This window comes from Ictalurus furcatus, chromosome 1 (genome assembly GCF_023375685.1).
Source record: "Ictalurus furcatus strain D&B chromosome 1, Billie_1.0, whole genome shotgun sequence".
NCBI classification, from domain to species: domain Eukaryota; kingdom Metazoa; phylum Chordata; class Actinopteri; order Siluriformes; family Ictaluridae; genus Ictalurus; species Ictalurus furcatus.
In genome coordinates, this window is record NC_071255.1 from 24694523 (window position 1) to 24720131 (window position 25609).

At 39.1% G+C, this 25609-nt stretch overlaps 2 protein-coding genes across 5 annotated transcripts; both read left to right on the top strand.

Annotated features, from left to right (window-relative positions):
* The first annotated feature begins 611 nt into the window (after nt 1-611).
* Nucleotides 612-4774, top strand: zgc:91890 (solute carrier family 52, riboflavin transporter, member 3-B). 4 transcript variants are annotated; one of them, XM_053633668.1, is made up of 5 exons: nt 824-1277; nt 2041-2921; nt 3006-3117; nt 3194-3317; nt 4142-4774. In XM_053633668.1, exons 2-5 carry the CDS (start codon nt 2096-2098, stop codon nt 4352-4354), a joined length of 1275 nt encoding a protein of 424 aa, XP_053489643.1. In that variant the 5' UTR covers nt 824-1277; nt 2041-2095; the 3' UTR covers nt 4355-4774. The 4 variants fall into 4 exon arrangements, with proteins under 4 accessions (XP_053489629.1, XP_053489636.1, XP_053489643.1 ...); XM_053633654.1 differs by lacking the exon at nt 824-1277 and adding an exon at nt 612-741 and having other exon boundaries at nt 2041-3117; XM_053633661.1 differs by lacking the exon at nt 824-1277 and adding an exon at nt 763-811 and having other exon boundaries at nt 2041-3117.
* Nucleotides 4775-4878: 104 nt separating this feature from the next.
* On the top strand, nt 4879-22006 carry ube3d (ubiquitin protein ligase E3D). Its single transcript, XM_053627765.1, has 10 exons — nt 4879-5641; nt 7954-8147; nt 8708-8798; nt 13117-13348; nt 13856-13928; nt 14811-14985; nt 15057-15267; nt 15471-15640; nt 16703-16841; nt 19960-22006. Exons 1-10 carry the CDS (start codon nt 5472-5474, stop codon nt 19978-19980), a joined length of 1476 nt encoding a protein of 491 aa, XP_053483740.1. The 5' UTR covers nt 4879-5471; the 3' UTR covers nt 19981-22006.
* The last annotated feature ends 3603 nt before the right edge of the window (nt 22007-25609 follow it).

Genomic DNA, 25609 nt, shown 5'->3' on the forward strand with positions numbered 1-25609 from the left:
TTGAAACTGGCATAAAGTTGGTTTTGCTCAATAGCAAAAATACCACTGAGCTTTAAATGATGGTATATTTTGTGTATGGGCCCATTCACTAGTGAAATACATGGCAATATTTACATATGATTTAATAGTATATTTTAATAAATATCAGAAATCTAAAAGATGTGCTTCATACCTGACACCTAGTTGAACACTTTACAGTTGGCTTCATGACTGTACATCATTCCATTCAAATGCTATTGAGCTTTAAATGATGGTATATTTTGTGTATGAGCCCATTCTAGAGTGAAATTCATATCTAATTTACATATGATTTAATAGTTTATTTTATTAAATATCAAAAATCTAAAAGGTGTGCATCATACCTGACACCTAGATGAATACTTTACAGTTGGCTTCATGACTGTACGTCACTCCCTTTAAATCCTATTGAGCTTTAAATGATGGTATATTTTGTATATGGGCCTACTCAGTAATGAAATATATATCAAATTTAAATGTGATTTAATAGTTTATTTTGTAAAATATCAAAAATCTAAGAGGTGTGCATTATAGCTGACACCTAGATGAACACTTCACAGTTGGTTATATGACTGTAAGTCATTCCCTTCAAATGCTATTGAAGATAGAAACGTGTTTAACAATGTCGTATGTAACTTTAGAGACGGTCCCTTAATTTCCGCACATCTGCGAATATCGAACGTCCAACGTCAAACCGACTTTATTCCAGTTGTCTAGAATCAGGTAAATGAACAAGTAATCAGACAAGTGTGACCGCAAAATGAAGGACGTTTTAAGGACGTGGATTTTAACTGTATGTCAGGATTAAGCTGGAGTAGAAGGGATTATCTCTAAAACACATACTCGTGTACTGTTGATGTTCAAACTACTACAATTTTAAGTAAAAGAGTTGGGCAGCTTGTACTGCTCCTTCACAACACTTCCTGCTTGTGGGAAATCACAAGCTTGAGCGGGAAATGGAGGAGGAGTGGACAGGAGAGGAGGAGGTGTCTTCTTACATCCTGAGTCCTTCTCCTCTCCCCGATATCTTTTCCGTCATGGCTGATGGGGTGGGCTGAGCACATAGCTGTGTCTTTCATTGGGTTAGACAGCGAGAGTGTGACACGCAGGAAGTTTGCGCCTGCGCACTGTGACCACAATCAGTTGAACCGCAAGAAAGAGAGTGTATACACGCCACATGCTGGCTGATGTAACTGGAAGTACCTTATTTAGAATGTGTTGAATACAATCACGAAGTCGGTTGGCCATAGCAGCATAAGGTAGGTTATCTGGTTCTCTGTGTGTGTAATGATGGATTTTGTATTTGTAGAATGTAAAAGAGCATCCAAGGACACTTACCCAAATCTCCTTATTCTGCTAAAGAGGTTTGAAGGTGATCATTACACATTATCTGAATGGAAGGAGGAAGTAAATGTGAATAAATGAGTATAGGAAGAAAAAGAGGAGGAAGTGTTTTAGATTCACCTAAAGTGGCTTGTTTCCTTATAATGTAGTATTAATAATGTAGTATATGATTATTGTGTTGATGGTCAGGTGTAGGGCAGTGGGATTGTTGGGGAAAGGAAGTGTGACCTCTACCTGACCCACCGAGTAACTCTTATACCATGTTCAAAAAGCATGCTAAGCGATGAGACTCGTATTATAGCTGTGAGTTTAAAGTGTCCAAAATTGTTTGAAATTCATCATGATCTCTTGTACACTAAACTTGATGACATATTTATCTCAGTTGACCATCATGATACAGCAAGAGGTTTTGGCTGTATCTCTTGTATACCTAGAGAGCACACTTTTCTTTGGATAGTTGAAGGTTCTTAACTTCCTATGATTATGTTCATAAAATAAAACTGTACAGAGGGGGTCCTTGGAATTTGTTTTAGTATTTAACAGTTAGTATTGAACAATTAAACGTGTCCCTGGCTATAAGAAATTCGAGAACCGATGCTATTGGAAGCCTACAGCTTTGATCATAGTATCTGAAACATGGTGAACCTGCTGTTAAGATCTCTCATGTTTATTTTTCAGATGACCTTCATTACTACCTGTTGGCTAATCAAAAACTGAAATCATACTTTGCATCATGTCACTGTTGACGCACATGCTGGCTTGCCTCTTTGGCATTGGGTCATGGGTCGCCATCAATGGGATGTGGGTTGAGCTCCCACTGATTGTACCTGAGATCCCTGAAGGTTGGTACCTGCCCTCCTACCTCACTGTAATCATCCAGTTGGCGAACATCGGACCACTTTTCATCACACTTATGCATCGCTTCAGGCCAAGAGCACTGGATGAGCGGCCAGTCATCTACACCATTGTAGTGTTGGGTGTCCTGGCCACCTTTCTACTGGCTTTCCTCTGGAAGCACACGTTATTTGTGGGAAATGCTGTACACAGTGTAGCTCTGCTGTCTCTCAGTTTCCTACTGTCAGTGGTGGACTGCACCTCCTCTGTCACCTTCCTGCCTTTTATGATGAGGCTCCAGCCTCAGTACCTCACCACCTACTTCGTTGGAGAGGGCCTGAGTGGCCTGATTCCAGCTCTGGTGGCTCTGATTCAGGGTGTTGGGGTGGTCCAATGCAAAAATGCTACAGTTAATGCAAATTTTAGCATGGTCAACTATACCAGTGGTGAACTGAAAGCACATTACCAGCCAGCTAACTTCTCTGTTCAGGTCTTCTTCCTGTTCCTCAGCACCATGATGGCAGTGTGCCTGGGTGCTTTCGTGATGCTCAACTACCATCCTGCTGTAGTACAAGAACATAAATGTGAGAAGTACCTTGATGATACAAAGCGCCAAGAGAAGGCTGATATTAGCATCTCCCTGCAGAACCATCCTGCAGAACAAACACCCATGTTGGAACATGCAGAAGGTCCAGCAAATAAACCTCACAGCACTTTTGGGAAAGGCACGTACAGCAGAACAGAGGTGGTCTTCATTTTTGTTGTTCTGGCTTGGGTTAATGCATTAACCAATGCAGTTCTCCCTTCAGTACAGTCCTACTCCTGCCTGCCATATGGTAATCAGGCCTATCACTTGGCAACTGCTATGGCTGCAGTGGCTAACCCTGTGGCCTGCTTTATCGCCATGTTTTTCCCAATCAGGTGAGACACAGACAGATAAGATAAATGGATGCAAATATTTAATGTTAATCTTGACTTACTGCTTCCTCAATTACAGGTCTCTGATGCTGATGGGGGTTCTCACAATAACTGGTACTGGATTTGGGGCCTACATCATGGGCATGGCAGCACTGAGTCCCTGTCCTCTATTGGTTCATCATGAACTAGGAGCTGCACTCATGGTGAGGTTTCTACCAGTTACATGTCTCTCAACTCTGATTGTGATACAACTCACATACCAACGGAGAGAATATCAATATCTTAACAACTATGTAAACTTAATGACTCTTGTCTCTATTAACTACTGTATAAGCTAACTATAAATTATCTACTTTGTGACGTACAATTACTTTTTCCAGTACGTATGGATTTGTGTGTTGTTTATGTGTTTAGGGCCCCTTAATAGTACCACTGTCCCTGATGTCATGAATTAATATCAAGAAGAAATGTACTGGAAATGTTTCTCATCCTAACTAATTAATTAGATCTTGCATTGCAAAAAAAATGGTTTATGAAATTTCCTATAACCTACTAAGAAATATAGCTTAAAATTTCTTTAGTCTTGCACTTTCAGCTATACTTAATACGTACTTTTTCTTTTTTCTTGTACAACCAGTTTTACCATTGACCCCCAAAATGTACTTTTTAAACAGTTAACTCCTGTTAGATGGCTGGTGTTTGGATCAAATTTCTAACACAGCTCAAAAGTTAGTCATCTTTTAAAACAGATTTTCTCATAGGGGGTGGGATCAGGGTGGTGGGTTTGAATCAAAAAGAGTCATGTATGCACTACGTCAGTGATTACAAAACAAGCTTTTCAGCTTTCAACTGCTAAGCTAGTTAGCTTAGTTAACGTTAGTGAATAATTATTATATTTATATTTACATTTATTCATTTAGCAGACGCTTTTATCCAAAGCGACTTACAAATGAGGAAATACAAGCAAATTATATATTATATTATATTTTTATAATCTCTCTCTCTCTCTCTCTCTGTTATGATACAGGTGATAACTTGGGTGATATTTGTCCTCACTCTGTCCTACGTGAAGGTGATTATTGGGGTGATCCTACGAGATGAAGGACACAGTGCCCTCGTGTGGTGTGGTGCTGTAGTACAACTCGGGTCCATGTTAGGGGCCATGTCAATGTTTCCTTTAGTCAGTGTTTATGGACTCTTCAAATCAGGTGATCCCTGTAACACTAAGTGCCCTACATGAAACACTCTTAATTAAAAAATAGAAAAAGTAATGCATAAATGTGTTACAGTTCATTTCTCTATTTAGTTCAAGAAAAACAAACAAAGGGCCAGTTACAGTGAATACACTGCAGCCAATACAATTCAAGACAATATTTTACTGATTCAAATGTTACAGAAGAAATAGTTCTTTTTTCCCAAATACTTGCACTGTGTTAAGTAGCCTTTAAGTGCACTAGATTAGTTACACTAGATAGAGCTATAATGTTACAGACCAATATAAAGATGTATTTGTCTGTCGTGGTTAATGTTAATTTAACTGATGCTTATTGAAAGGTGATTTCATAGTATGCTATTTAAAGCAACTGGTCATTTTTTGCATATTTATATGGTTTAGTACTTTTTTAACACTTTAATAAAAATCATTGCTGGTCAAATTAAATATTTATATGTTTTTTTGTTCTTGTTTTTTTTTTTTTTTTTTTTTTAAACAATAAAGCCCTTTAAATATAGGCCATTTTTGACTGTGTTTATTCACCTTGATAGCCTAAGCAGGAAGAATCACTTATGATTATCTTGAGCAATGAACCATATACAATGTATATTTGTAACTTGAAAGCGTACAGTCGCACACACACTCAATTTTAGAGATGCCCATCAGCCTATGTCTTTGGACTGGGGGAGGAAACTGGATTACCCAGAGGAAACCCCCAAAGCACGGGGAGAACATGCAAACTCCGCACACACAGGGCCACGGTGGGAATCGGACCCCCAACCCTGGAGGTGTGAGGCAAACATGCTAACCACTAAGCCACCGTGTGCCCGGTATATGTTCATGTTCCCTTTAATACATTTTAAAGGTTAAAAAAAAATATATGGAACTTTCATACCTTGATACCTTTCATACCATGATACCACCCCAGCAACAAGGAAAGCTACAATTTATTATCTTTTTATTTTAAAAACAGATATAACGGGGGAAATTGTAAACTACTTTTAACTAGCTAAGGAAGCTAATTAAACTAGAATATGAAATGGATAAATGGTTTAGTCGGTATTTGTTACATAAAATCTATCTAGTTTCCGGGGGAGATGTACAGTACATAAACCTGAGTGTAGTTACACGTCGCTACCGTTAGATGGCAGTAGTCCTCTCCGATAGTAAGTTAACAACAACTACAGAAAAACTAACACTTTCACGAAACCCAGTTATAAATCGCTTTTTTAAAGAAATGGAGGCACCAAAAGACCAAGGCGTTGTCTTTCTTGAGCTGAGAGAGCGATTACAGAGCGGCTTGTTAATTATACGGCAAGTTTATGTTCTTTTTTATTTTCAATTTCACTGTTTAAAATAATTTACCGGTTGACAGTTAGCCAGTGCTAACACAGTACAGTAGTACTGCACGATGCTGGAGTTTTGGAGAATGTGAATTAATATATAGCTGAATTAATATATAGCTGCTCGGCTAAACATGGGTTTGGGCAATAAAACAAGCTACACTTTCTTAAGTTACCCAAGCAAAAGTTTGGTTTATAGTGACACAAGCCCATGGTTAATGCACATGGGTTTTGGAATGGGATTTTCAAGAAGCACATAGGGGTGTGATGGTCAAGTGTTCACATACTTTTGGCCATATACTGTACATTCACCGTCCACTTTATTAGGAATACTTGTGCACTGCACATTCATGCAGTTATCTAATCAGCCGATCATGTGGCATCAGCGCAGTGCATAAAATCATGCAGATACAGATCAAGAGCTTCAGTTAATGTTCACAAACATCAGAATTTGGGGGGGGGGGGAGTGTGATCACACTGACTTTAACTGTGCCATGGGTGTTGGGTCAGTTGGTCTGGTTTGAGTATTTCAGAAACTGCTGATTTCCTGGGATTTTCACACGCAACAGTCTAGAGTTTACACAGAATGGTGCAAAAAAACATGGTCAGAGATCAGAGGAGAATGACCAGGCTGGTCTGAGCTGACGGGAAGGATTTAGTAACGTTAAAAAATCACTCTTTACAACTGTGGAGCGCACATCGCATCAAACCTTGAGGTGGATGAGCTACAACAGCAGAATACTACATCAGATTCCACTCATGGGCACAAACTTGCCACAGTTGGACAGCTGAAGACTGGAAAAAGACCTGCACCTGATTGTTTTTTCTTTCTAATCTTCAACTGTCGTGCGTGGTTGAGCCTCTGCCCATGATGGCCTCAGATTCTTGTTCTTGGCTGACAGGATTGAAACCTGATGTGGTGGTCTGCTGTTGTAGCTCATCCACCTCAGGGTTTGATGTGTTGTGCATGCTGAGATGCTTTTCTGCTCACCACAGTTGTAAAGAGTGATTATTTAAGTTACTATAGCCTTCCTATTAGCTCAGATCGGCCCGGTCATTCACTTCTGATTTGTCTCCTCAACAAAATGTTTCAGCCTGCAGACCCTCCACTCATAGGATCTTTTTGTTTTTCTTTTTTCTTTTTTTTTTCCTTCACCATTCTGTGTAAACTCTAGAGACTGTTGTGTGTTCTTGGCTGACAGGACTGGAACACAATGTGGTCTTCTGCTGTTGTAGCCCATCCACCACAAGGTTCGATATATTATGCATGCTGAGATACTTTTCTGCTCACCACGGTTGAAAAGAATGATTAAATAAGAGTTACTATATCCTTACTATAATATACGGCGTATATTATATGTGTGTGTGTGTGTGTGTGTGTGTGTGTGTGTATATATATATGATTTTTTTTTTCTTCCTGTCTGGGGAATTTGTTTACAGAATGCCCAACCATAACGTTATGGTATTCTACTGTAGACATTTAAATAATAATAATAATAATAATAATAATAATAATAATAATAATAATACCAATAATAATACCAGCATAATTTTGATCTAAACCTTTTATCTAAACTTTTTACTTTGTCAGTGCTGCTTTTTCCCCACTAGATGGCAATGCTTGTTTGCATTGTAATCACCATTGTGGTGCTGGTGTATGATGGTAGTGTATGTAATGCATACCGGCTGGCCTAAGGCTTAGGGGACAGTACCCAATGGAAGTATAATAGCTAAGTAATTTTCAGCTATAATAAATGTTGTGTAATTTAAATTTACTGTCTCATTAATGTTGTGCAGGTGTTTGTGCAGAGAATGTTCAGAGCTAATCTGAAGCTATTTGTGGATGGGCAGCTGGCTGCTGACTTTGCATTCTTGGTAAATGAAAAATACCCATGTGGATAACTCCAAACCAAACTACCACTGATTCTACAGAGACCGTCTAGTTAATACTATATGTAGCCTACTGTATAATTTTCGATATGTAATGCTCATTAAATCCACCATGTGAACAGCAGACTGCCTGAGAGAAGTGGGCTGAGGACAAAAGTAGACATTGTTGATGAATGGTCTCTACTTTCTCTTTTTTTTCTGCCTCAGGATGAAACCATCCTAATAATGTATGTGTGTAATGTGTTTGCAATATGTGCCTGACATTTTCTCACCACCGGATTGTGTGTTTCTTGTTTGCTATACAGCAGAGATTGTGTGTTGAAAGAAGTTGTTTTCCTTCACCAACTGTGACTGTTGTTTTTTTTTCTTTTTTCTTTTTTTTTTTTTCTTTAGTCCTGATGTTGACACATCTGAGGTAAATGTGTCTAGTGGAGACTCGGCGCTAAAAATCCACGTACCTGATGCGATTTATGAGGTGAAGCTACCCCCAAAGGTCAGTCTAGTGGAGGGTTCATGTCGGAAGAGTCCGGAGCTGAACGTGGATGGGCTGCATGTTAGAGTGCGTTTGAAGGTGGACCAGTGTTCAGGTATGTGCCAAGTTCATCGTGGGTATCAGCTAATTATATTCACTTAACTTTCATCAGAGAAATCCGTACATCATTATGATCACCGAAACCCTCACAGCCCAAAGTCGGTAGGTCATTAAGCATGAACTTTTTCAAGGGCTATGTAACCTCATTTGAGGAATTTGAGTAATGAGCGCTGGCCCGCCCTCAGGCTCCACATATCCTCATACTCTACAGATTAACTGTGATTAATGATGAATTCAGATCGCATGACCTTTGGCTTTGAGCCACAGCAGTGCTTGTTTCAGACTGAGCCCTACTCAGCAGTGTGGGTAGCCATCTGACCTAACACTATGAGTCTTCAAACAGATGTGGTGGCATCCTTCAAACTTATTGTTGCTGGCTGTTATATTATTGTATTGTGTTGTACATCATGAATCCATACTGCCGATGCACTTACATGTTCACGCGCATTGTCATTATACTGGGAGTTTGTCTGTTCTTGCAGGTTTATGCACTGAAAAGCTGTCCAGTTGTTTGGTGAAATATGCTGTTGACTGTTTTGTGTTTGCTGTTGCCAGAGGCTCAGGACAGTGCGATTCAACATCTGAAGGCACAGAGATGCTATTGTTTCTTGTGCCAGTCCTGTGGGGCCATGCTGCTTAAAGACAGGTGAGGAACAGATACAACTGTTTAACACTAGCTCAAGCAGCACATTGATGTCCCCAGCTTTAGCTCAATAAAAAAAAAAGATTTATTCAGCCAGATCTATTTAACTCTCTAACATTAGAGTAAGTGATCTTTTTCACCAAATTGTGCAAATCTAAGCCCAGGCCTATCCTTGCTCAGCATCTGTGTTTCTCTTCACATCTTACTTTCACAATGCTCATAATCAATGAAAAATAGAGTTCTTTGGAGGTTGGCAACTCATGATGGGTATAAGCAATAAATATTACTTTTTAACAATGATGCAACAGGAAAGCATTCGCCTTATCGCATGTACGATTTCTGAAATTGTTCCAGCCAGGCCAGGAGTCAAGGGAGCAAAACTGGACGTGTTAAAAGTGTTCCATCCAGTTAATATTATGTGTGTTATGTAATATTCGATCTGCATTGCTCATTATTTCCACCATGTTAGCAGTGGAATGAGACACAAATTTCGATTTCCGATGTTGACATAGCCTTCAATGGCGAAGAGTTAAAAGAGCAAAACTGGCCATGCGCGCTGGGTGGATGAGGGATGCTCACTCGCTCATTACTCTCTCCCCTGTCATTCACAGTGACCCTAGTCAATCGGGGGAGTCTGTGAGCTTATACAGTTGCGTTTGGACAGGAATATTGGGCTTTCAGTAATTTCTTTGAACTGTTCTTTTTTCTGGGGCAGAATAATTGTACAACATACATCTTTAATAAAAATTAAAAAAAAAAAGAATTTGGTTCACAAGTTTATTTGGGGTTTTCTATAGTCAACATAAGGTCAAAATTATACATACAGGGTCAAAAGTATACATACAGCACACCTAATATTTAGTTGAATGTCCCTTAGCAAGTTTCACCCCGAGCAGCCGCTTTTGGTAGCCATCAACCAGTTTCTGGCAGAATTCTGGTTGGATATTTGACCACTCTTCTTGGCAGAATTGGTAAAGTTCAATGATATTTGTTGGTTTCCTGGCCCTGACTCGACTTTTAAGCACAGTCCACAAATTTTCGATAGGGTTGAGATCAGGACTTTGAGAAGGCCATTTCAAAAGCTTAATGTTAGCCTGCTTTATCAATTCCACAACCAGCTTTGATGTGTGTTTGGGGACATTGTCCTGTTGGAACACCCAACTATGTCCAAGTTTCAACTGTCTGGCTGATGGTTTGAGATTATGCTGAATAATTCTAAAGTAGTCCTCCTTCTTCATTATTCCATCCACTTTGTGTAATGCACCAGATCCACTGGTAGCACAACAGCCCCAGAGCATAATGCTACCACCACCATGCTTACCAGTTGGTACAGTGTTCTTTACTCCTCCAAACATACCTCAGGTCATTTTGGCCAACAACTCCAATCTTTGTCTCATCTGACCATAAAACTTTCCTACAGAAGGCTTTTTGTTTGTTCATATGGTCAGCTGCAAACTTTAGACAGGCTTGAAGGTGTCGATTTTGGAGCAGGGGCTTCTTTCTTAGACGGCAGCCTTTCAGTCCATGGTGATGTAAAACTAACTTGACTGTAGACAGTGACACTGATGTTCCGGCAGCTTCCAGTTCATGGCAGGCCTGTGCCATGGTGGTTCCTGTGTTTTTCCTGATCATCTGAACCAGTTTCTTCTCAGCTGAGGGTGATGGTTTGGGTGTTCTTCCAGATCTTGGCAAAATGGCTACACTTCCCAATAACTTGTACTTACATACAGTTGATGATCTTGGAATCTGCAATTGTTTAGAAATGGCTCCTAGAGACATTCCTGACTTGTGTAAATCCATCATCCACTTTTTCAGATCTGCACTGTGCTCCTTGGGCTTTCCCATAGTACTGTGTGTTGGTCAATCCAATGAGTGCTGTGAAACAAACCCTTTTTATGTTGGCACAGAGAAGCTGCCAGCTGTAGTCAATCATTATCACAAACAGGAAATTAAGACGCGTTGGTCTTGGGAAATTAAAGGACATTTTGGAACTTTCAGCACCACTGAATTAATCATCTAAGTGTTTCTGTGCATATTTTTGACCCTGTATGCATAATTGTGGTCCTGTGTTGATTACAGAAAACCCCAAATGAATGAAAACTTTTGAACCAACTTGTCTTATTAAAGATGTATTTTGTACAATCACTCTGCCCCAGAAAAGTTCAAAGAAATTATTGAAAGCCCAATATTGCCATGACATTCATGTTCATGATGAGTGTATGTAAACTTCTGACTGCAACTGTATGTATTTGTACACGGGTGCATAAAAAAAAATAATATTGTGGAAAAGTAAAAAAAAAAATTCTGTAATTTAATTGAAAAAGTGGAACTTTCATATATTCTAGATTCATTACACATAAAGTGAAATATATATACATATATATTTTGTTTTAATCTTGATAATTACAGCTTACAGCTCACGGGGGAAAAAATCCAGTATTTATAATGCAGAAATGTCGACTTTCTGAAAAGTATGTAAATTTATGCACTCAGTACTTGGTCAAGGCTCCTTTTGCATGAGTTACTGCATCAATACGGCGTCGCATGGAGGCGATCAGCCTGTAGCACTGCTGAGGTGTTATGGAAGCCCAGGTTGCTTTGGTTGCGGACTTCAGCTCGTCTGTATTGTTGGGTCTGGTGTCTCTCATAGATTCTCTATGGAGTTCAGGTCAGGTGAGTTTGCTGGCCAATCAAGCACAGTAATAACATGGTCAGCAAACCAGTTACTAGTAGTTTTGGCACTGTGGGCAGGTGCCAAGTCCTGCTGGAAAAGGAAATCAGCATCTCCATAAAATTTGTCAGCAGATGGAAGCATGAAGTGCTCTAAAATCTCCTGGTAGACGCTGCATTGACGCTCGACTTGAGAAACCACAGTGGACCAACACCAGCAGATGACCTGTCACCCCAAATCATCACTGACTGTGGAAACTTCACACTGGACTTCAACAACTTGGATTCTGTTCCTCTCCACTCTTCCTCCAGACTCTGGGACCTTGATTTCCAAATGAAATGCACAATTTACTTTCATCTTCCCCATGATTGTGGTTGTGTGGACTGAACCAGACTGAGAGATTAAAGGCTCAGGAAACCTTTGCAGGTGTTTTGAGTTAATTCGCTGATTAGAGCTCTTCTCAGGTCAACATTTCTGTATTATAAATTATTTATTCTAATATTTTGAGATACTGGATTTTTGATTTCCGTGAGCTGTAGGACTGTAATCATCAAGATTAAAACAAAAAAAGGCTTGAAATATTTCACTTTATGTGTAATGAATCTAGAATATATTAAAGTTCCACTTTTTGAATTAAATTATGGAAAAAATGAACTTTTCCATAACATTCTAATTTTTTGAGATGCATCTGTATGTATATATGGAAGAGGACTGACAGTCAGACCGAAAAACAGCTCTCCACTGTCACACAGCGCTACCAATCAGGGAAGGTGCAGGCTAACATGCTTTACTCCAGTACTCATGTTGTGTCGCAGGGCAGCTGAAAACACTCTGAGGAAAGCACTATCTGCCTTCTTCCACATACATAACACCCACGATTAGCTAGTTGCTGTGATTGACAGGAGAGAAAGTAATGCCATCCCTCCCAACCAGAGTGCACAGCCAGTTTTGCTCGCTTTCATGCATATCTCATTTGATATTTAAATGAGCTACTTCACAGGGTGAACTACAGAGCATGAGGCTCAGTGAGTTTGTTTTCATGGCAGCATGCACACCCAAACAGTCAAGTGTATCAATATAATAATCTTTAATGAAAATATCGACATTTAGTCATTTGCATCTAATGCTCTAGGAAGGAACATTGTTACAAAATATTTAAGAAGCAAAAGATGTTACGTAAAATAAAGTTAAATACTGACAAGTAAACATAGCTGAATAACAAAATCTGAATTTGAATCATGAATGAGAATGATAAACTTGTGAGGTTAGCTCTTAATCTGGTAGAAAAAGGGAATTTTGAAAAAAATAAAATAAAATTTGGCAGGCAACCATTATACTAGTACACTAGTTGTGTAGAAAAGTGATTCTGATTCTAGCCGGAGACATTAATTAGGAAAATTCTGTGATGTTTGGATTTGACCAGTCAGTGGTCTGGATTATATTTAGCTTCATATGTCTCAGGTCAGCTTGCATCATATAGAAGGATAATCAAATTCAGTTACGTTACATTTAGGCACGGTTCAATTGAAGGTGGAAATGGCGAGAAAATGCAGTATCATAGTCACAGGCCAAGCCGTATAGCACTGTCCTGTGGGAAGGTGTTATGAATGTCAGTGTGAAGTGAAAATATACCGGTATTTGCTGCTTTAGGATTTTCAGGCGAGTACTCCCGTTACCCAATGGGAACTGGAATACACTGGTAGATGATTGGTGTTGCCATCCTGATCCTTTTGCCAACAAGAAGCTTCTTCCTCAACAAGAGGACTGTTTACTTGGTGACACCTACTTCCTCTTGACCCGGGACAGCAGTTGTGACCAGAGCCTTACAAGCAGAGTGGATTCATCCGATGTGAACTCTGGCTCTAATCTGCATTCTGGGAAGGTGAGTCACATTGAAAAGCTTGACTAATTCTCCATACCTGTTCTTCTATACTCAGTGTTTCATAGGTAGTATTAGAGCTCTTTTCTTGGGGCATCAGAAGTCCTCATTCATGTTTAAAGGAGCTCCATCTACACTGCCTCTGGGCTGACAGGAGGGTGAAAAAAGATGTTCTTTCTTCTTCTTTACGAAGGGTTCTCAAGGAAGCGGCATGACATTCCTTCTTTATAGAGTGTCCACCCGCCTAAGAAGCCTAATTTCTTCATGGCTATTGATTTTTTTCCCCCTTGTTTCTTTCCTTTCCGCAATCTGTTGGTTGCTGTGGCTCTGTGTCTGCTGCGAGTAAATGGAAGAGCCCTTTGCTGTTCAAACGCCTGATTCATCTTTCACTTCAGTAAATGGTTCCTCTCTGGTTATTGATTTCTGTTATATGTGGCTTAAACCTGGTTGTGTTTTCAGATCATCTATCTATTTTATCTATCTATTTTGCTTTGTGTCTATGTCTCACAGCAGGCACTTGGCCACAGGAATGTGGTTCTCTGTAAGAATTGCTGTGCAGTGCTGGGAGAAGCAGTCACGACAGGTAGGATTCATAAAACGCACAGAAACCAGCATAATAAGGCTGCTGTAATAATGCATGCACTTTTCTGTATCTCATTCAAAGTTTTACCTAAATTAAAAAAAGTCTTCTTTTGTGTGTATATGGGGCTTTTAGAAGTAGTCCTCAGATTTATTCTCGGTAGTCCCCAGGTATCTCTTTCTGTTCACAGAAGGTAACTCTAGATGTATAGACTGACCACTTTATTAGGAACATTCATGCAAATGTCCAATAAGTGAATCATCTGGCAGCAGCGCAGTGCATAAAAGCATGCAGATACAGGTCAAGAGCTTTAGCTAACGTTCACCTCAAACATCAGAATGAGGGACATTGTGACCTCTGGTATAGGCGCCATAGTTCTTTAATTTCTCACCCCTCTGTAGTTACCACTATCACTATGTGTTTGTTCATTAAATGTTAAAATCAAATTAACTACCAAATAAAATCAAACAAAGAAAACCAGTGATACCTAAACAGTTCTCAGGGAGTGTATACTGAAGGAGCAGAATTCTTCATGATAGACATTAAGAAAAAATGTTACTTCACCGTAGTAGGTGTTGAATGTGGCACAGAGAAGTGAAAGTTTGGAAGCAGCAAAAAACTTTGAAGCCAAAAATGGCCTGTTTGAAAGAAATACGATGCTGATCCATATTTTCCCTTTACACCATGGTTGGATCTAAGCCGTGGTCCCCCTCTCATCACATTGTATTGTTTTGCAATCTTTTTCACATATCCAACTTCTTTTTTTTTCTTTCTTTCTTTCATACAATGGTAATAATGCACAAATTGAAGTTTCAGCTTTGAATTGAATTACATTCAAGCGTGTGTCAGCATATTTTATACAAGATAAACATGCTTCTGTTGCAGACGTTTTAAAATTCTATATAACTGAAGTGGTGGTAAGGCAAAGTGACGATGGAGAGTATACCATACCACAAAATAGGCAAGTACTGTCGAATTGTATATACAACACACCTAAATACTTACTGCATTGTGGAAATGTGTTTAAATCAGTGGGCACAAATTTCAGTCTGGAAGTCCAGCACAGTTTCAGACTTCCTTGATTAAACTCACTGGTTAATTCTCAGGCTTAGTAGGTGTGTTATGAAGCAGAATTACTACACAGTGTGGGTGTCTGAGTCTTCAGGACTGTAGTTCAAGATTTACTGTAGTTAATAACTTTTTATTTTTAATTCTGATCATTTTCTTATCCAGACAGCAGTTCCTAGAAACAGCCCTTGGGTCCAGACTTGTTGAGCTGTCATCTGCTCAAAGCATATTTCGCTTTTCCATCCAGACACCAAATGGTAAAGCTGTGATCATGGTAAGGGTAAATGTCATGCCTTTCTTAACAGTAGAAGTGTAGTAGTAGTGTAAATCTCATGCCTTTCTTAACAGTAGAAGGTTTTTATTTATTTTTATTTTACACTGATATTCTCAAGTACACTTACATTCCAAGACAAATATCCTTGAGAATATTCCTGCAGCCAAATGTTGTGGTTAATGTTGCTCTTTTAATATCACCAGCTTTGGCTCTTGAATATGGACACTCTGATTGCTTCATTCTCTGAGAAAGTCATCAGCAGTGACATCCTCGTCTCCGACAGTGACCGTCATCCCAATAAACATCAGTCATGCAAGGCAGTTATGGCAATCAAAGTCCTTTACCTCCCCTGCACTCACGGTCAACGGGATGAGTAAGTCATAAACTCGTATCTTGTGCTCTGCTCGCCCAGCTCCTTGATTATAATTCTGACACCTGATCTAATGAATTAGTTCCCTATACCAGCTACCTCAGCCTCTTGTAGCTTCTTTTAGGTCTGATTTGAGTACTTGGGGATGTTCTTTCATTTTATTTAGGTGTTCCTGTTTTTAATGCCGAGGATTTCTCAGGTACCCCCCCCCATCCCCCCGTTTTTATTTTAATTCATGTTTATTCCTGTTAAATTGCAAATTAACTCTGGAATGCAAATGAACCCAGATGCACCCAGTGCAGGGTTTAGATGCACTAAACCCTGTGCTGAAATGTTATAAGATATATTTTGTCCTTTAATGCAATACAGTACATGGAACCAAATTCAGAAAAACATTCAGACTTCTATGCTTGCAGTATTACAACGTCTGCCCAGAAATATTAGGTCAACCTTCCAGGATGTGCACTGCACTCGTGTCTTACTGTAATACATAATGTTTTACATAATGCAAGATAATATTCTTACATTCATGTGCTGTGAGTGAATTTGATCAAGCTTCAGCATGTATGGGTGTGAACTGTTGTCAGTCTGAAGCAGTTGTCAGTACAGAAATGATGAGAGAAGCAGACAGCCACAGAATGCATCTTCCATGCTGCCCCTTATTACTCTTACGTGTAGGTCCATGCTGTCAGAATGACAAAGGTGTTTGCTGAATTTTTTTGCTGGCATTGTGGTTTTCTGTGAGACTCACTGCTGAGTTTTGCTTTAAGAGCACGGTTTTGGGTTTCCTGCAGAACTGCAGCACAGATGGCTAAATGTCACTGAAATGTCCTGGATAGATCATTGCCATAATGTGACAGGACATCAGTCTCTCTGCTACGCTCTCCCTCTGCCACGTTCTCATTCTCTGCTCACCCCCCCTACCCCTCCCCCCCCCCCCCCGACAGATTGCCGTGACATAATTAAAATTGTCATATTTCAAACTGTCTGATTAATGTAATTTATGTCTCAGTCGCTTGTGCTCTCTTTCTCTCTCTCACTCTGTATCTGTCTCTGTCTCTCTAGAGCTGTTGATGCATGGGAGAAGGATATCAGTGTTCACCCTCTGATCCTCCCTCAGAGCACATGTGAGGAGGTGCTGCAGCTCCTGAGCTCCTCTACCGAAACACTGCCCTCCTCACTGTGCTCAATGAACTGCTACCAGGTCAGAATTACCCTTCTGGGTAATTTATTCCTTCCGAACTTTACTAACACACTTTCAGCCAGCATTACATTCTTGATATTCTGCATATTTGGTGGTCTTTGGCCACATTGGTTGTGCATTCTTAGTAACACAACCAACACTCACGTGTCAAATATAATACAGTGTGATGCAGCGTCAACACTCGATTGAACAAACTAGACCTGTATCTCAAATCATATACTTGTATATGAACCTATCCTAGAATAATTGTTAGGATATTGCTTAAGCATATTGCATCTTTAATATGATTTCCCCATGAAAACAGCCAGTGTTTGGGTATTTTAAAATAAATCAGGTAGAAACCCAAGCAAAAGTAGGGTCTGCCTGCTAACCTTCTGGATCTATTAGAGTATCACTTTTGGTGTAAGATCATAGTATTTAATTTGTGACGTGGCTTATTACAACAGTGTAAATAACAGAAAGCTTGTTGTCCCACACTGACAAATATGTATCCCAGAATAGTTGGCCTGAAATAATCAGATCAACATGGAATCCTGCCAGGTAAAAAAAAATGCTTCAGCTCTGACTTGCCCCCTAGTGGATAATGCTTTGCACACTTGGATACACAGAGGTACTCTGGGGAATGTTACGTGAATAACGTTGCTGATATAGCAGCTGTGTACATATGTGTAGTTCTATGTATTTCACCTGTCCGACTCTGGACAGCTGTAATTTACTACAATTTTTTTTGCCTTATGTTATTGTCACTATTATATCATACTTGCATGATGTATAGATCAACATTTCTATTGCATTCCAAACTAATTGTGGATTTTAACTTGTTTATTGTTGTTAATGTGCAGTGCAGTACATTGGCTCTTCACTAGTGCTCACAGTATCTGCCTATCCTCTTCATTTCAAGCTTCAACGAAAACCAAACAAAGGTTCCCCTGTATATCTACTGCTGTTCCTCTGTTAGAGAGGTTCGTAATTAGTCTGAAATCTTTTTAGTTATACCATGTCCCGTTTCAGTATGACACATGAATAGGCCTTTAGGCTTGCTCTGGGTAAAAACAGACTGGGATGGATGGATAGAATGAAGGAATGGAGGGAGGGAGGGATGGATGGATGGATAGGATGGATGCCTTAGATGGAGTGAATGAATGAAATGAACAAATGAATGAAAAATTTAGCACACAAAGTTTCCACAGAAACAGGAATGCCTCTGACTAAAGTCCCCCATTAGTTATGCATGTAAATGGCCTCCAAAGCTACAGGAGGTGAAACCTTAATTAATTAACATTTAATTTTACTACATCTACTATTATTATGAAGTACACTGCCGTTACTTCCTACTACCTCTTGTGCAGAAAAGCACATCGTCTTTGTCACATAATACAGTAATTTTAGCACTGCCTAATGTGAAGCTGTCAGTGCTAGTGGCCATTAAAATTTACAAACGGGGGCTGAAACAACAAATGACGTTTTCATTTGCACGTACGGGTTCTGTTATTCCACAAACAGGCTGCATAAGTAAGAGTGTCATGTTGATACCCGTTAGATGCAGTCCAACGAGAGAAAGGAAGAAAGTTTCAGATGGCATGAGATGCCAGAGTGGAAAAAAGTAGAGAGTACTTGAGGAGTTGTGAGTTTACACACTTTAACAGAGTGTTCTGGTGTTGATGCCATTGGGTCGAGGGCCACAGTAATCAGATGATGGAGTTCAGATTGAGTTACAGGAGATGGAGCTGAGTGCTCTGTCTGGAGACTTAACCGCACAGCCCACTGTGAACATGGGTGACGTACAGCTGTCCGTCGGCTTAAGCTGGCCAAGAGTGTAAGCGCACAGTTGAATATGAGAGAGAATATGTATTTCAAAGACAGCTCAAGTTCTTCTTCACCACGAACACATTTTTCACTCTGTATCATCAACGCATGCATTCTTCCGCCTGAGACGTCCTTGGCTAATGGGCTGAAAAGTATTTATAGCAGTGAATAGCATTTCTGCCACTGTGAATAAAGAATGGCACTTCTCATTTATCAACACTTGAATTGCAAAAACTGTGAGTGGAAAACGTGAAGCTGAAAGGAAAGGGAGCCGATGAAATGCTGCAAGATCAATGCTCTACTGGATGGTGCTTATATTGTAGCTGGCTACATCACGGGTGATGAGTTCAGTACCGTGTGATCTCATTATTATTGACCATGTAGGCTAATTTAGACATTGCTCAGACCTTTGTAATGTTAGTAATGTTGCTGCTGGTCTGAAATGAAATTTTCTCAGCTTCAGCAAGCATTCTTCCACTCTTCCTTCTGAATAACTTTCCCTCCTGTAGAGCATCAGCCATTCAAGTTTCTTTCATCAAGAGAAATATTAGTCTTCAGTCACCTTGCCAAGTTTGAAGGGTTCAGATAATCAAATGCCAGCTCACAACCATCAAAAGGGCATGCATGATGAAAGCCTTTGCTGATCTAAGACTTGTACCTCACCTAGGTTGGCACAGGATATTCAGCACATAAACAACAACCAGCTGGGATCTAAAGGTTATTTTTGTTCATAGAGTCCTAGTATTTGAAAATGCTTACTCATTTGTTTCTTAATATTAACTTTTTATTCAGTGAAATTTCACAACTATATAAAACATGTGCCAAGCCTGTGTACACTTGCTGCACTCACTGTAATATTCCAAGGCTTCTAAACAAGGTTTAACCCCCCAGTTCTCCCTTTGAGTGTTTATAATGGATGTAATGTATTCTGTGCATGAATTATTATCTTCGTAAAGGATGATGGGCCTTGAGTAATGCTCTCCAGGGACTGCTCCTTGAGCTCAACTTAACCCCTCATCCATCACAGGAAGCACACCCTGCATGGCAAACACTCATGTCATGGCAGATGCAATGTTTCCTTATGTTTAGAAGTGCGTTAAACTAGTTTAAGTGTGAGATGTAGGAGCAAATAGCAGATATTAATTTTGCAAGATCAATTTCTAAAGCACACAGATATATCAGCAGGAAATTATTTCATCGAATGAAGATATTTCTACTATGCAATATTCTGTACTGTGTTTATTGTTCATGAAACACGACACACAGTATTCTGAGCCATACTATTTTATTTCCCCTTTCCCTTTCTCTCTAGGTGGCGTATTTGAGAAGATGAGTTTGTGAGTTAGAAGTGGGTCAGAATGTGCAGAATCCATTTAATATGCATCATGGGATCATTGTGTTTATGGATTTAGACTATTAGTAATAAACATTGAATATTAAAAATATACCCATTTTATATATTACTTCATTACTTCACTGTTGTAATAAAAGTCAGTATGTTATATAGAATATCTTGTCTGTATTGTCTGATATTGTCCAAGTGGTTTCACAAACACATCCAAACAAACTTGATTGAGTTGCATCTCACTACATGAACATTTTCCTCTTATCATGCATGCTTCAGGAGAATGAAACCACACTTCTTGTCACAATAACCATTTTTGATGCCAGTACCAAGTTTAGCATCATAATGCTTGAAAAGAAAGTGATACTATGGTGCAGCAAATACAAAATGTACTATACCATTTTTGTGTTTCTGTCTTTGCATTACTAAATAAACCCCACCTGTATACTAATGAACCTTAGAACAGAGTTAGTTAGCAAGTTTTGCCTTAAATTACATCATAACTTGAATTGTTTTTTTACTTTTGAAAAACCCAATTGAAAGTAGGCTACGGACATGGTTTGAATTTACAGGTGACTTGTATGAACTTCTGATAATCCGGGTCAATACAGTGGGGGAAATAAGTATTGGATGCATCAACATTTTTTCAATAAATATATTACCAATGAGGCTATTCACATGAAATTTTCACCAGATATCGAGAAAACTCGAGAAATCTGGAAATATAAAGAATGCACAACATTGAAGTCCATAAATGAAGTTATGTGTAACAAAGAGGAATGAAACAAGAAAAAAGTATTGAACACGCTAACTGAAATTTATTTAATACTTAGTGGAGAAGCCTTTGTTTGTAATGACAGCTTCAAGACATTTTCTGCATGAAGAAATTCAGGTGTGATTTTGGCCCATTCTTCTAAACATATTGTCTTTAAATCTTGTTCAATTGGATTCAAGTCAGGTGATTGACTGGGCCATTCTAATGCCTTGATTTTTCTCTCTGAAACCAGTTGAGAGTTTCCTTTGCTGTAAGGTCATCATCATCATCCTGGTGGATGGCAGCAGATTCTTCTCAAGAATCTTCTGGTAAAGGGCTCCATTCATTGTTCCTTCAATCATATGAAGTCTGCCAGAACCATGCGATGAAAAACAGCCCCACACCATGATGCTTCCACCTCCAAACTTCACTGTTGGTATTGTGTTTTTAGGGTGATGTGCAGTGCCATTTCTTCTCCAAACATGGTGTGTAGTATGACAGCCAAAAAGTTCAGTTTTGCTCTCATCTGACCAGACTGCACTCTCCCAGTATTTCATAGGCTTGTCCAGTTGCATTGTAGCAAACTTTAAACGCGCTTCGACATGCCTTTCTTTTAGTAATGGAGTCTTGCGGGGTGAGCGTGAGCAGTGGAGTGCATTGCCTATTGTTTTCTCTGTGACGATGGTACCTGTTGCCTCCAAGTGTTTCTGGAGCTCTTTCCGAGTGGTCCTTGGCTCTTGGGTTACTCTTCTGACTATTCTTCTGACACCCTGGTCAGAAATCTTGCGAGGCGCTCCTGTGCGTGGCCAGTTGATGACGGAGTGATGTTGCTTTCACTTGCGGATAATGGCCCCAATGGTGCTTAATGGAGGATTCAGAAGTTTTGAAATATGTCTGTATCCAATTCCATCATTATGTTTCACAACAATAAGGTTGCAAAGGTCTCGAGAGAGCTCTTTGCTTTTACCCATCATGAGATGTTTCTTGTGTGACACCTTGGTAACGAAAAGCCTTTTTATATATTATCAATTTACAAACCCAGCTTATATTAACTTGCACAGATAGGAGGTATAATTACTTACGGATTTCAGCTGGTTCCTTGCCTTACCTTGCCTTGGAGAACTGCTTTTTCATAGCGTGTTCAATACTTTTTTCCTGTGTCATTGCACTTTATTACACATAACTTTATTTATGGACTTTAATGTTATGAATTCTTTATATTTCTGGATTTCTTGAGTTAATACTGATGGCTGGTGAAAATTTCATCTGAATAGCCTCATTGGAAATATATTTACTGAAAAAAATGTTGACATGTCCAATACTTATTTCCCCCACTGTATGTGCATACTGATTTGACTCAAAGTCAAATTAGCATGCACATTTAAACTAGTATATATGCAAAATACAACAACAACAATGCTGACCTATTTAAATAACGTCTTGAAAGTGCTTAAAGTTAGAGTGCTGAATTGGTGCCACTGTGTAATAATGAAAAAACTGCTGGTTTGAATCTTGGCTTGGCTTGAATCTTTTCTGTGAGATCCAATTCTATGTACTTTCTTATAACCTAACATTGTACTGGGGAAACAGTTTGTTGAGCGAAATATAACCTTTTAGTGAGGTAAATTAAAATGGGAAAAATCCCAAACATTGGCACTACAGTGTTTAGTATTTTGCCAACAACCCTTTCCCATTTTGATGCTGGATGAGATGGAGGAACACATTTAAATGAATCTAAATCCATTCCTCCATACAAACTCCTGCCAGATGTTCAGGTGCTTGGTGTACCGTCAGGGGACTGAAATGGTAATTGCAAAAAATGATTCTGTGTTCAGTGAACCATTTTTGTGGCTTGATAGGTATACGCTATGCTATTTTGACCTGAAATGCTTTTGTGTGTGTTGGAGTCCATGATGTCCTCTGTCCTAACAAGCATACCACAATTAAGGAGCCCCACATCATCATATATACACCACTGGACTTCACAGTGAAGATTGGGTTCTTTTCAATATGACCTTTTACTCTTTCATACCCAACCCACTTTTAGTGCTTGTTGCTCCAGATTATTGTCACATCTGACCACAAAACCTGCTTATAGTCAGTGTTTAGTCAAACTCCAGGCATTTGATGCTTGATGAGATCAGTGTCTTTATTCTGGCAAGCCACCCAAGTAGTTTGTTGGTATGGACGTGTCATGTAATTAGATTTTAAGAGACTTGGTAACCCAAATATACAACCAACACATGTAGTCGTCAACTTGAACCATTCTCCTCACTGCACAATGCAAAATGTTCTTGGGTCCTCTTACACACAGCTTCATCAGAGCTATTAAACTATATTGTTTCCTTAACATGAAGAAAGTTACGCTTCTCTTTATCAGGGGTGCTACTAGTTTTATTAATGATGAAATAGGTGTTCTATTAAAAGCGATCTGACAAACAGTTAGACTATGCAATGCAGTAAGCCTTCTTGACCTGTTTAGCATTTGCTGCAATTAAAGAACATTATATGCAAATCCTCTGGCAAGTGTGAACACTTTTCTTTTCAAACACTTGCATAATGACTTTTCTTTTTGTCAGCACATGCGATTATTGTAGAAGGTGAATTATTTTGGGGGTTAAATGTACTGCAAATGCTACAACGGTGCTATCATGGTGGTTTCCTGGGTAGATTGTTTTTTTCTGCAGTCTGAAAATATAATAAGATGTTATTTTTCTTTTTGTTCACTCAGCTTGCTGGTCTGTTTCACATTACCACATTTAGAAGTGGTACTTCTACAAGTACAAAAAAAATCACTTGTCTGTGTTAAACTGTATTTTTTCTGTGAAAATGGAATACTGTAAAGTCATCTCTTAGGAGATCAAATATCCATAACCATCCAGGTGAATTTTTTTATTGGCTTTTTATTGTTTCACCATTTTTTGAAGTCTCTTGGGGGGGGTGTACTAGTGTAGGAGAAGAAATTAGTAGTAGTGCATTAACCATTGTTTTCTTTTTAAGCATAATGCCATTAAACCAAGTTTAAACCTTCAACACTGTCATTTCATTTATGATTATTTAAAAAAAATTGTAAACCTCATACAAATGAACTTTGTGATCCTTCTGTGGATGAACGAGATTTCAAGCCTGGTGGTTAGAAATGGCAGATTCATAACACACTGGCATTGCCATCATGGGTTTCATTGCCAAGCTGCATATCACCACAACAAATGGCGTCAAAGGCATGTACCCATGGAGGAAAATATAAGAATGCTGACAGTGCGTAGCTCTCGATTTGGATATGGCACCTTCCTGCAATATAAGAAGCCTGCTTTCACAAAAATGCTGCTAAAATTTGATTACATGCTACTAAAAAAACACATAAAAGTTCAATATACCAAAGTATGTTCTCATATTCTACAGTTTTGTTGTAATTGTATTGTCATTTAATCTAAATTAAATTTGTGCATTCCAAGGTTTTATCATGTTAAACATGGAATGCATGATAAAAATGGACAGCACTTCTGCTTACGTCTCAGACAGAAGCTTCTGTTTCTTGACTCTACAGTTGCCTGTGAATGATCAGATTGTCTTCTTGCTGGTTCATGCAGGTGGGGCCATTTCGCCCTAGTCAATATACAGAGCCCCTCTTCAGCCACAAGTATTTACCTTGGTTTCCCCTCAGCTTCTGCTTTGCCTCATTCCATTATACTAACTCACATTATGCCCCGCCTTGTGCCCTGAGTCCCCTGGGATAGGCTCCAGGCTCTCCGTGACCCTGTGTAGGATAAGTGGTACAGAAAATTGATGGATAGACATGGATGGACATTAGTGCTAGCAGTATGTATGGTATGCTGACTCTGTGGAGCAGCACTGTACTGCATATATATGTATAAGTGTCATGACAAACGTTTTTGCGTTTATCCCTTCCTTGTTTTTCTCTGCTCCTCTTGAATAACTGTTTCATTTTTCAAAGACTCTCCTTTCCACATAGTAGAGTAGAACGTTAATGGAGTAATTAATGGTTGAGATTGGCTATATCTTCTTACAAACTAACATTATCCACGATAAATCCATGCATCAGTTCATATCAATTACAATAATACATTCTTAATTTGGGTTTATATTCTCCATTTAAAATTTATGATTACATTTTTATTGCAACCCTAAGCAGATAGAAGTGATTAACTCATTCAGATGCTCCTAAAAGCTTAATTAATGAAATCAAGTATTAAATTAGGAGTTCAATATAGTGACAATGAGATTATTACAACCTGTGACAGCTGTTTCCATATTATGGACTATATGGGGAAAAGTATGTGGACACCTGAAAATCATACCCATGTGTGGGCCTTCCCCAAACTGTTGCTTCAAAGTCTGGAAGGTCTTTGTATGCTGTAGCATAAATATATTTCTCCACTGGAACTAAGGGGCCCAAACCTGTTTCAGAATAACATCCCTGTGCACAAAGCGAGCTCCATGAAGATATGGTTCGCCAAGGTTGGTGTGGAAGAACTCGAGTAGCCTGCACAGAGCTCTGACATCAACCACACTGAACACTTTTGGGATGAACTGGAATGCCGAATGCGCCCCAGACATCAGTGCCAGACCTCACTAATTCACTATAGCAAAGAAAGACTAAATCTGGAATGGGAGGTTCAACAAGGACATAAGGGTGTGATTGGTCAGATGTCCACATACTTTTAGAAATGTAGTGTACTTTAGAGCAGTGATTCAACTAAAATTTGATAAAGGTCCAGTTACATAAAAAGTTCTTACTTACAAAGGTCTTTGGTCTGATGAGTGTCCTTAAGCTAAATTATTTACATAAAAGTATGTGATTGAATACAGAGAATCTGCAACAGAAGCTACAATGGTTAGTGT

Excerpts from the sequence above, each read along its gene's own strand:
- ube3d (XM_053627765.1), top strand. The coding sequence starts at position 5,472 with ATGGCAGTAGTCCTCTCCGATAGTAAGTTAACAACAACTACAGAAAAA. Across the intron at positions 13,349-13,855 it reads CTAATCTGCATTCTGGGAAG|CAGGCACTTGGCCACAGGAA; the intron begins GTGAGTCACATT and ends TATGTCTCACAG. Across the intron at positions 16,842-19,959 it reads GCTCAATGAACTGCTACCAG|GTGGCGTATTTGAGAAGATG; the intron begins GTCAGAATTACC and ends CTTTCTCTCTAG.
- zgc:91890 (XM_053633654.1), top strand. The coding sequence starts at position 2,096 with ATGTCACTGTTGACGCACATGCTGGCTTGCCTCTTTGGCATTGGGTCA. Across the intron at positions 3,118-3,193 it reads GCCATGTTTTTCCCAATCAG|GTCTCTGATGCTGATGGGGG; the intron begins GTGAGACACAGA and ends CCTCAATTACAG. Across the intron at positions 3,318-4,141 it reads AACTAGGAGCTGCACTCATG|GTGATAACTTGGGTGATATT; the intron begins GTGAGGTTTCTA and ends GTTATGATACAG.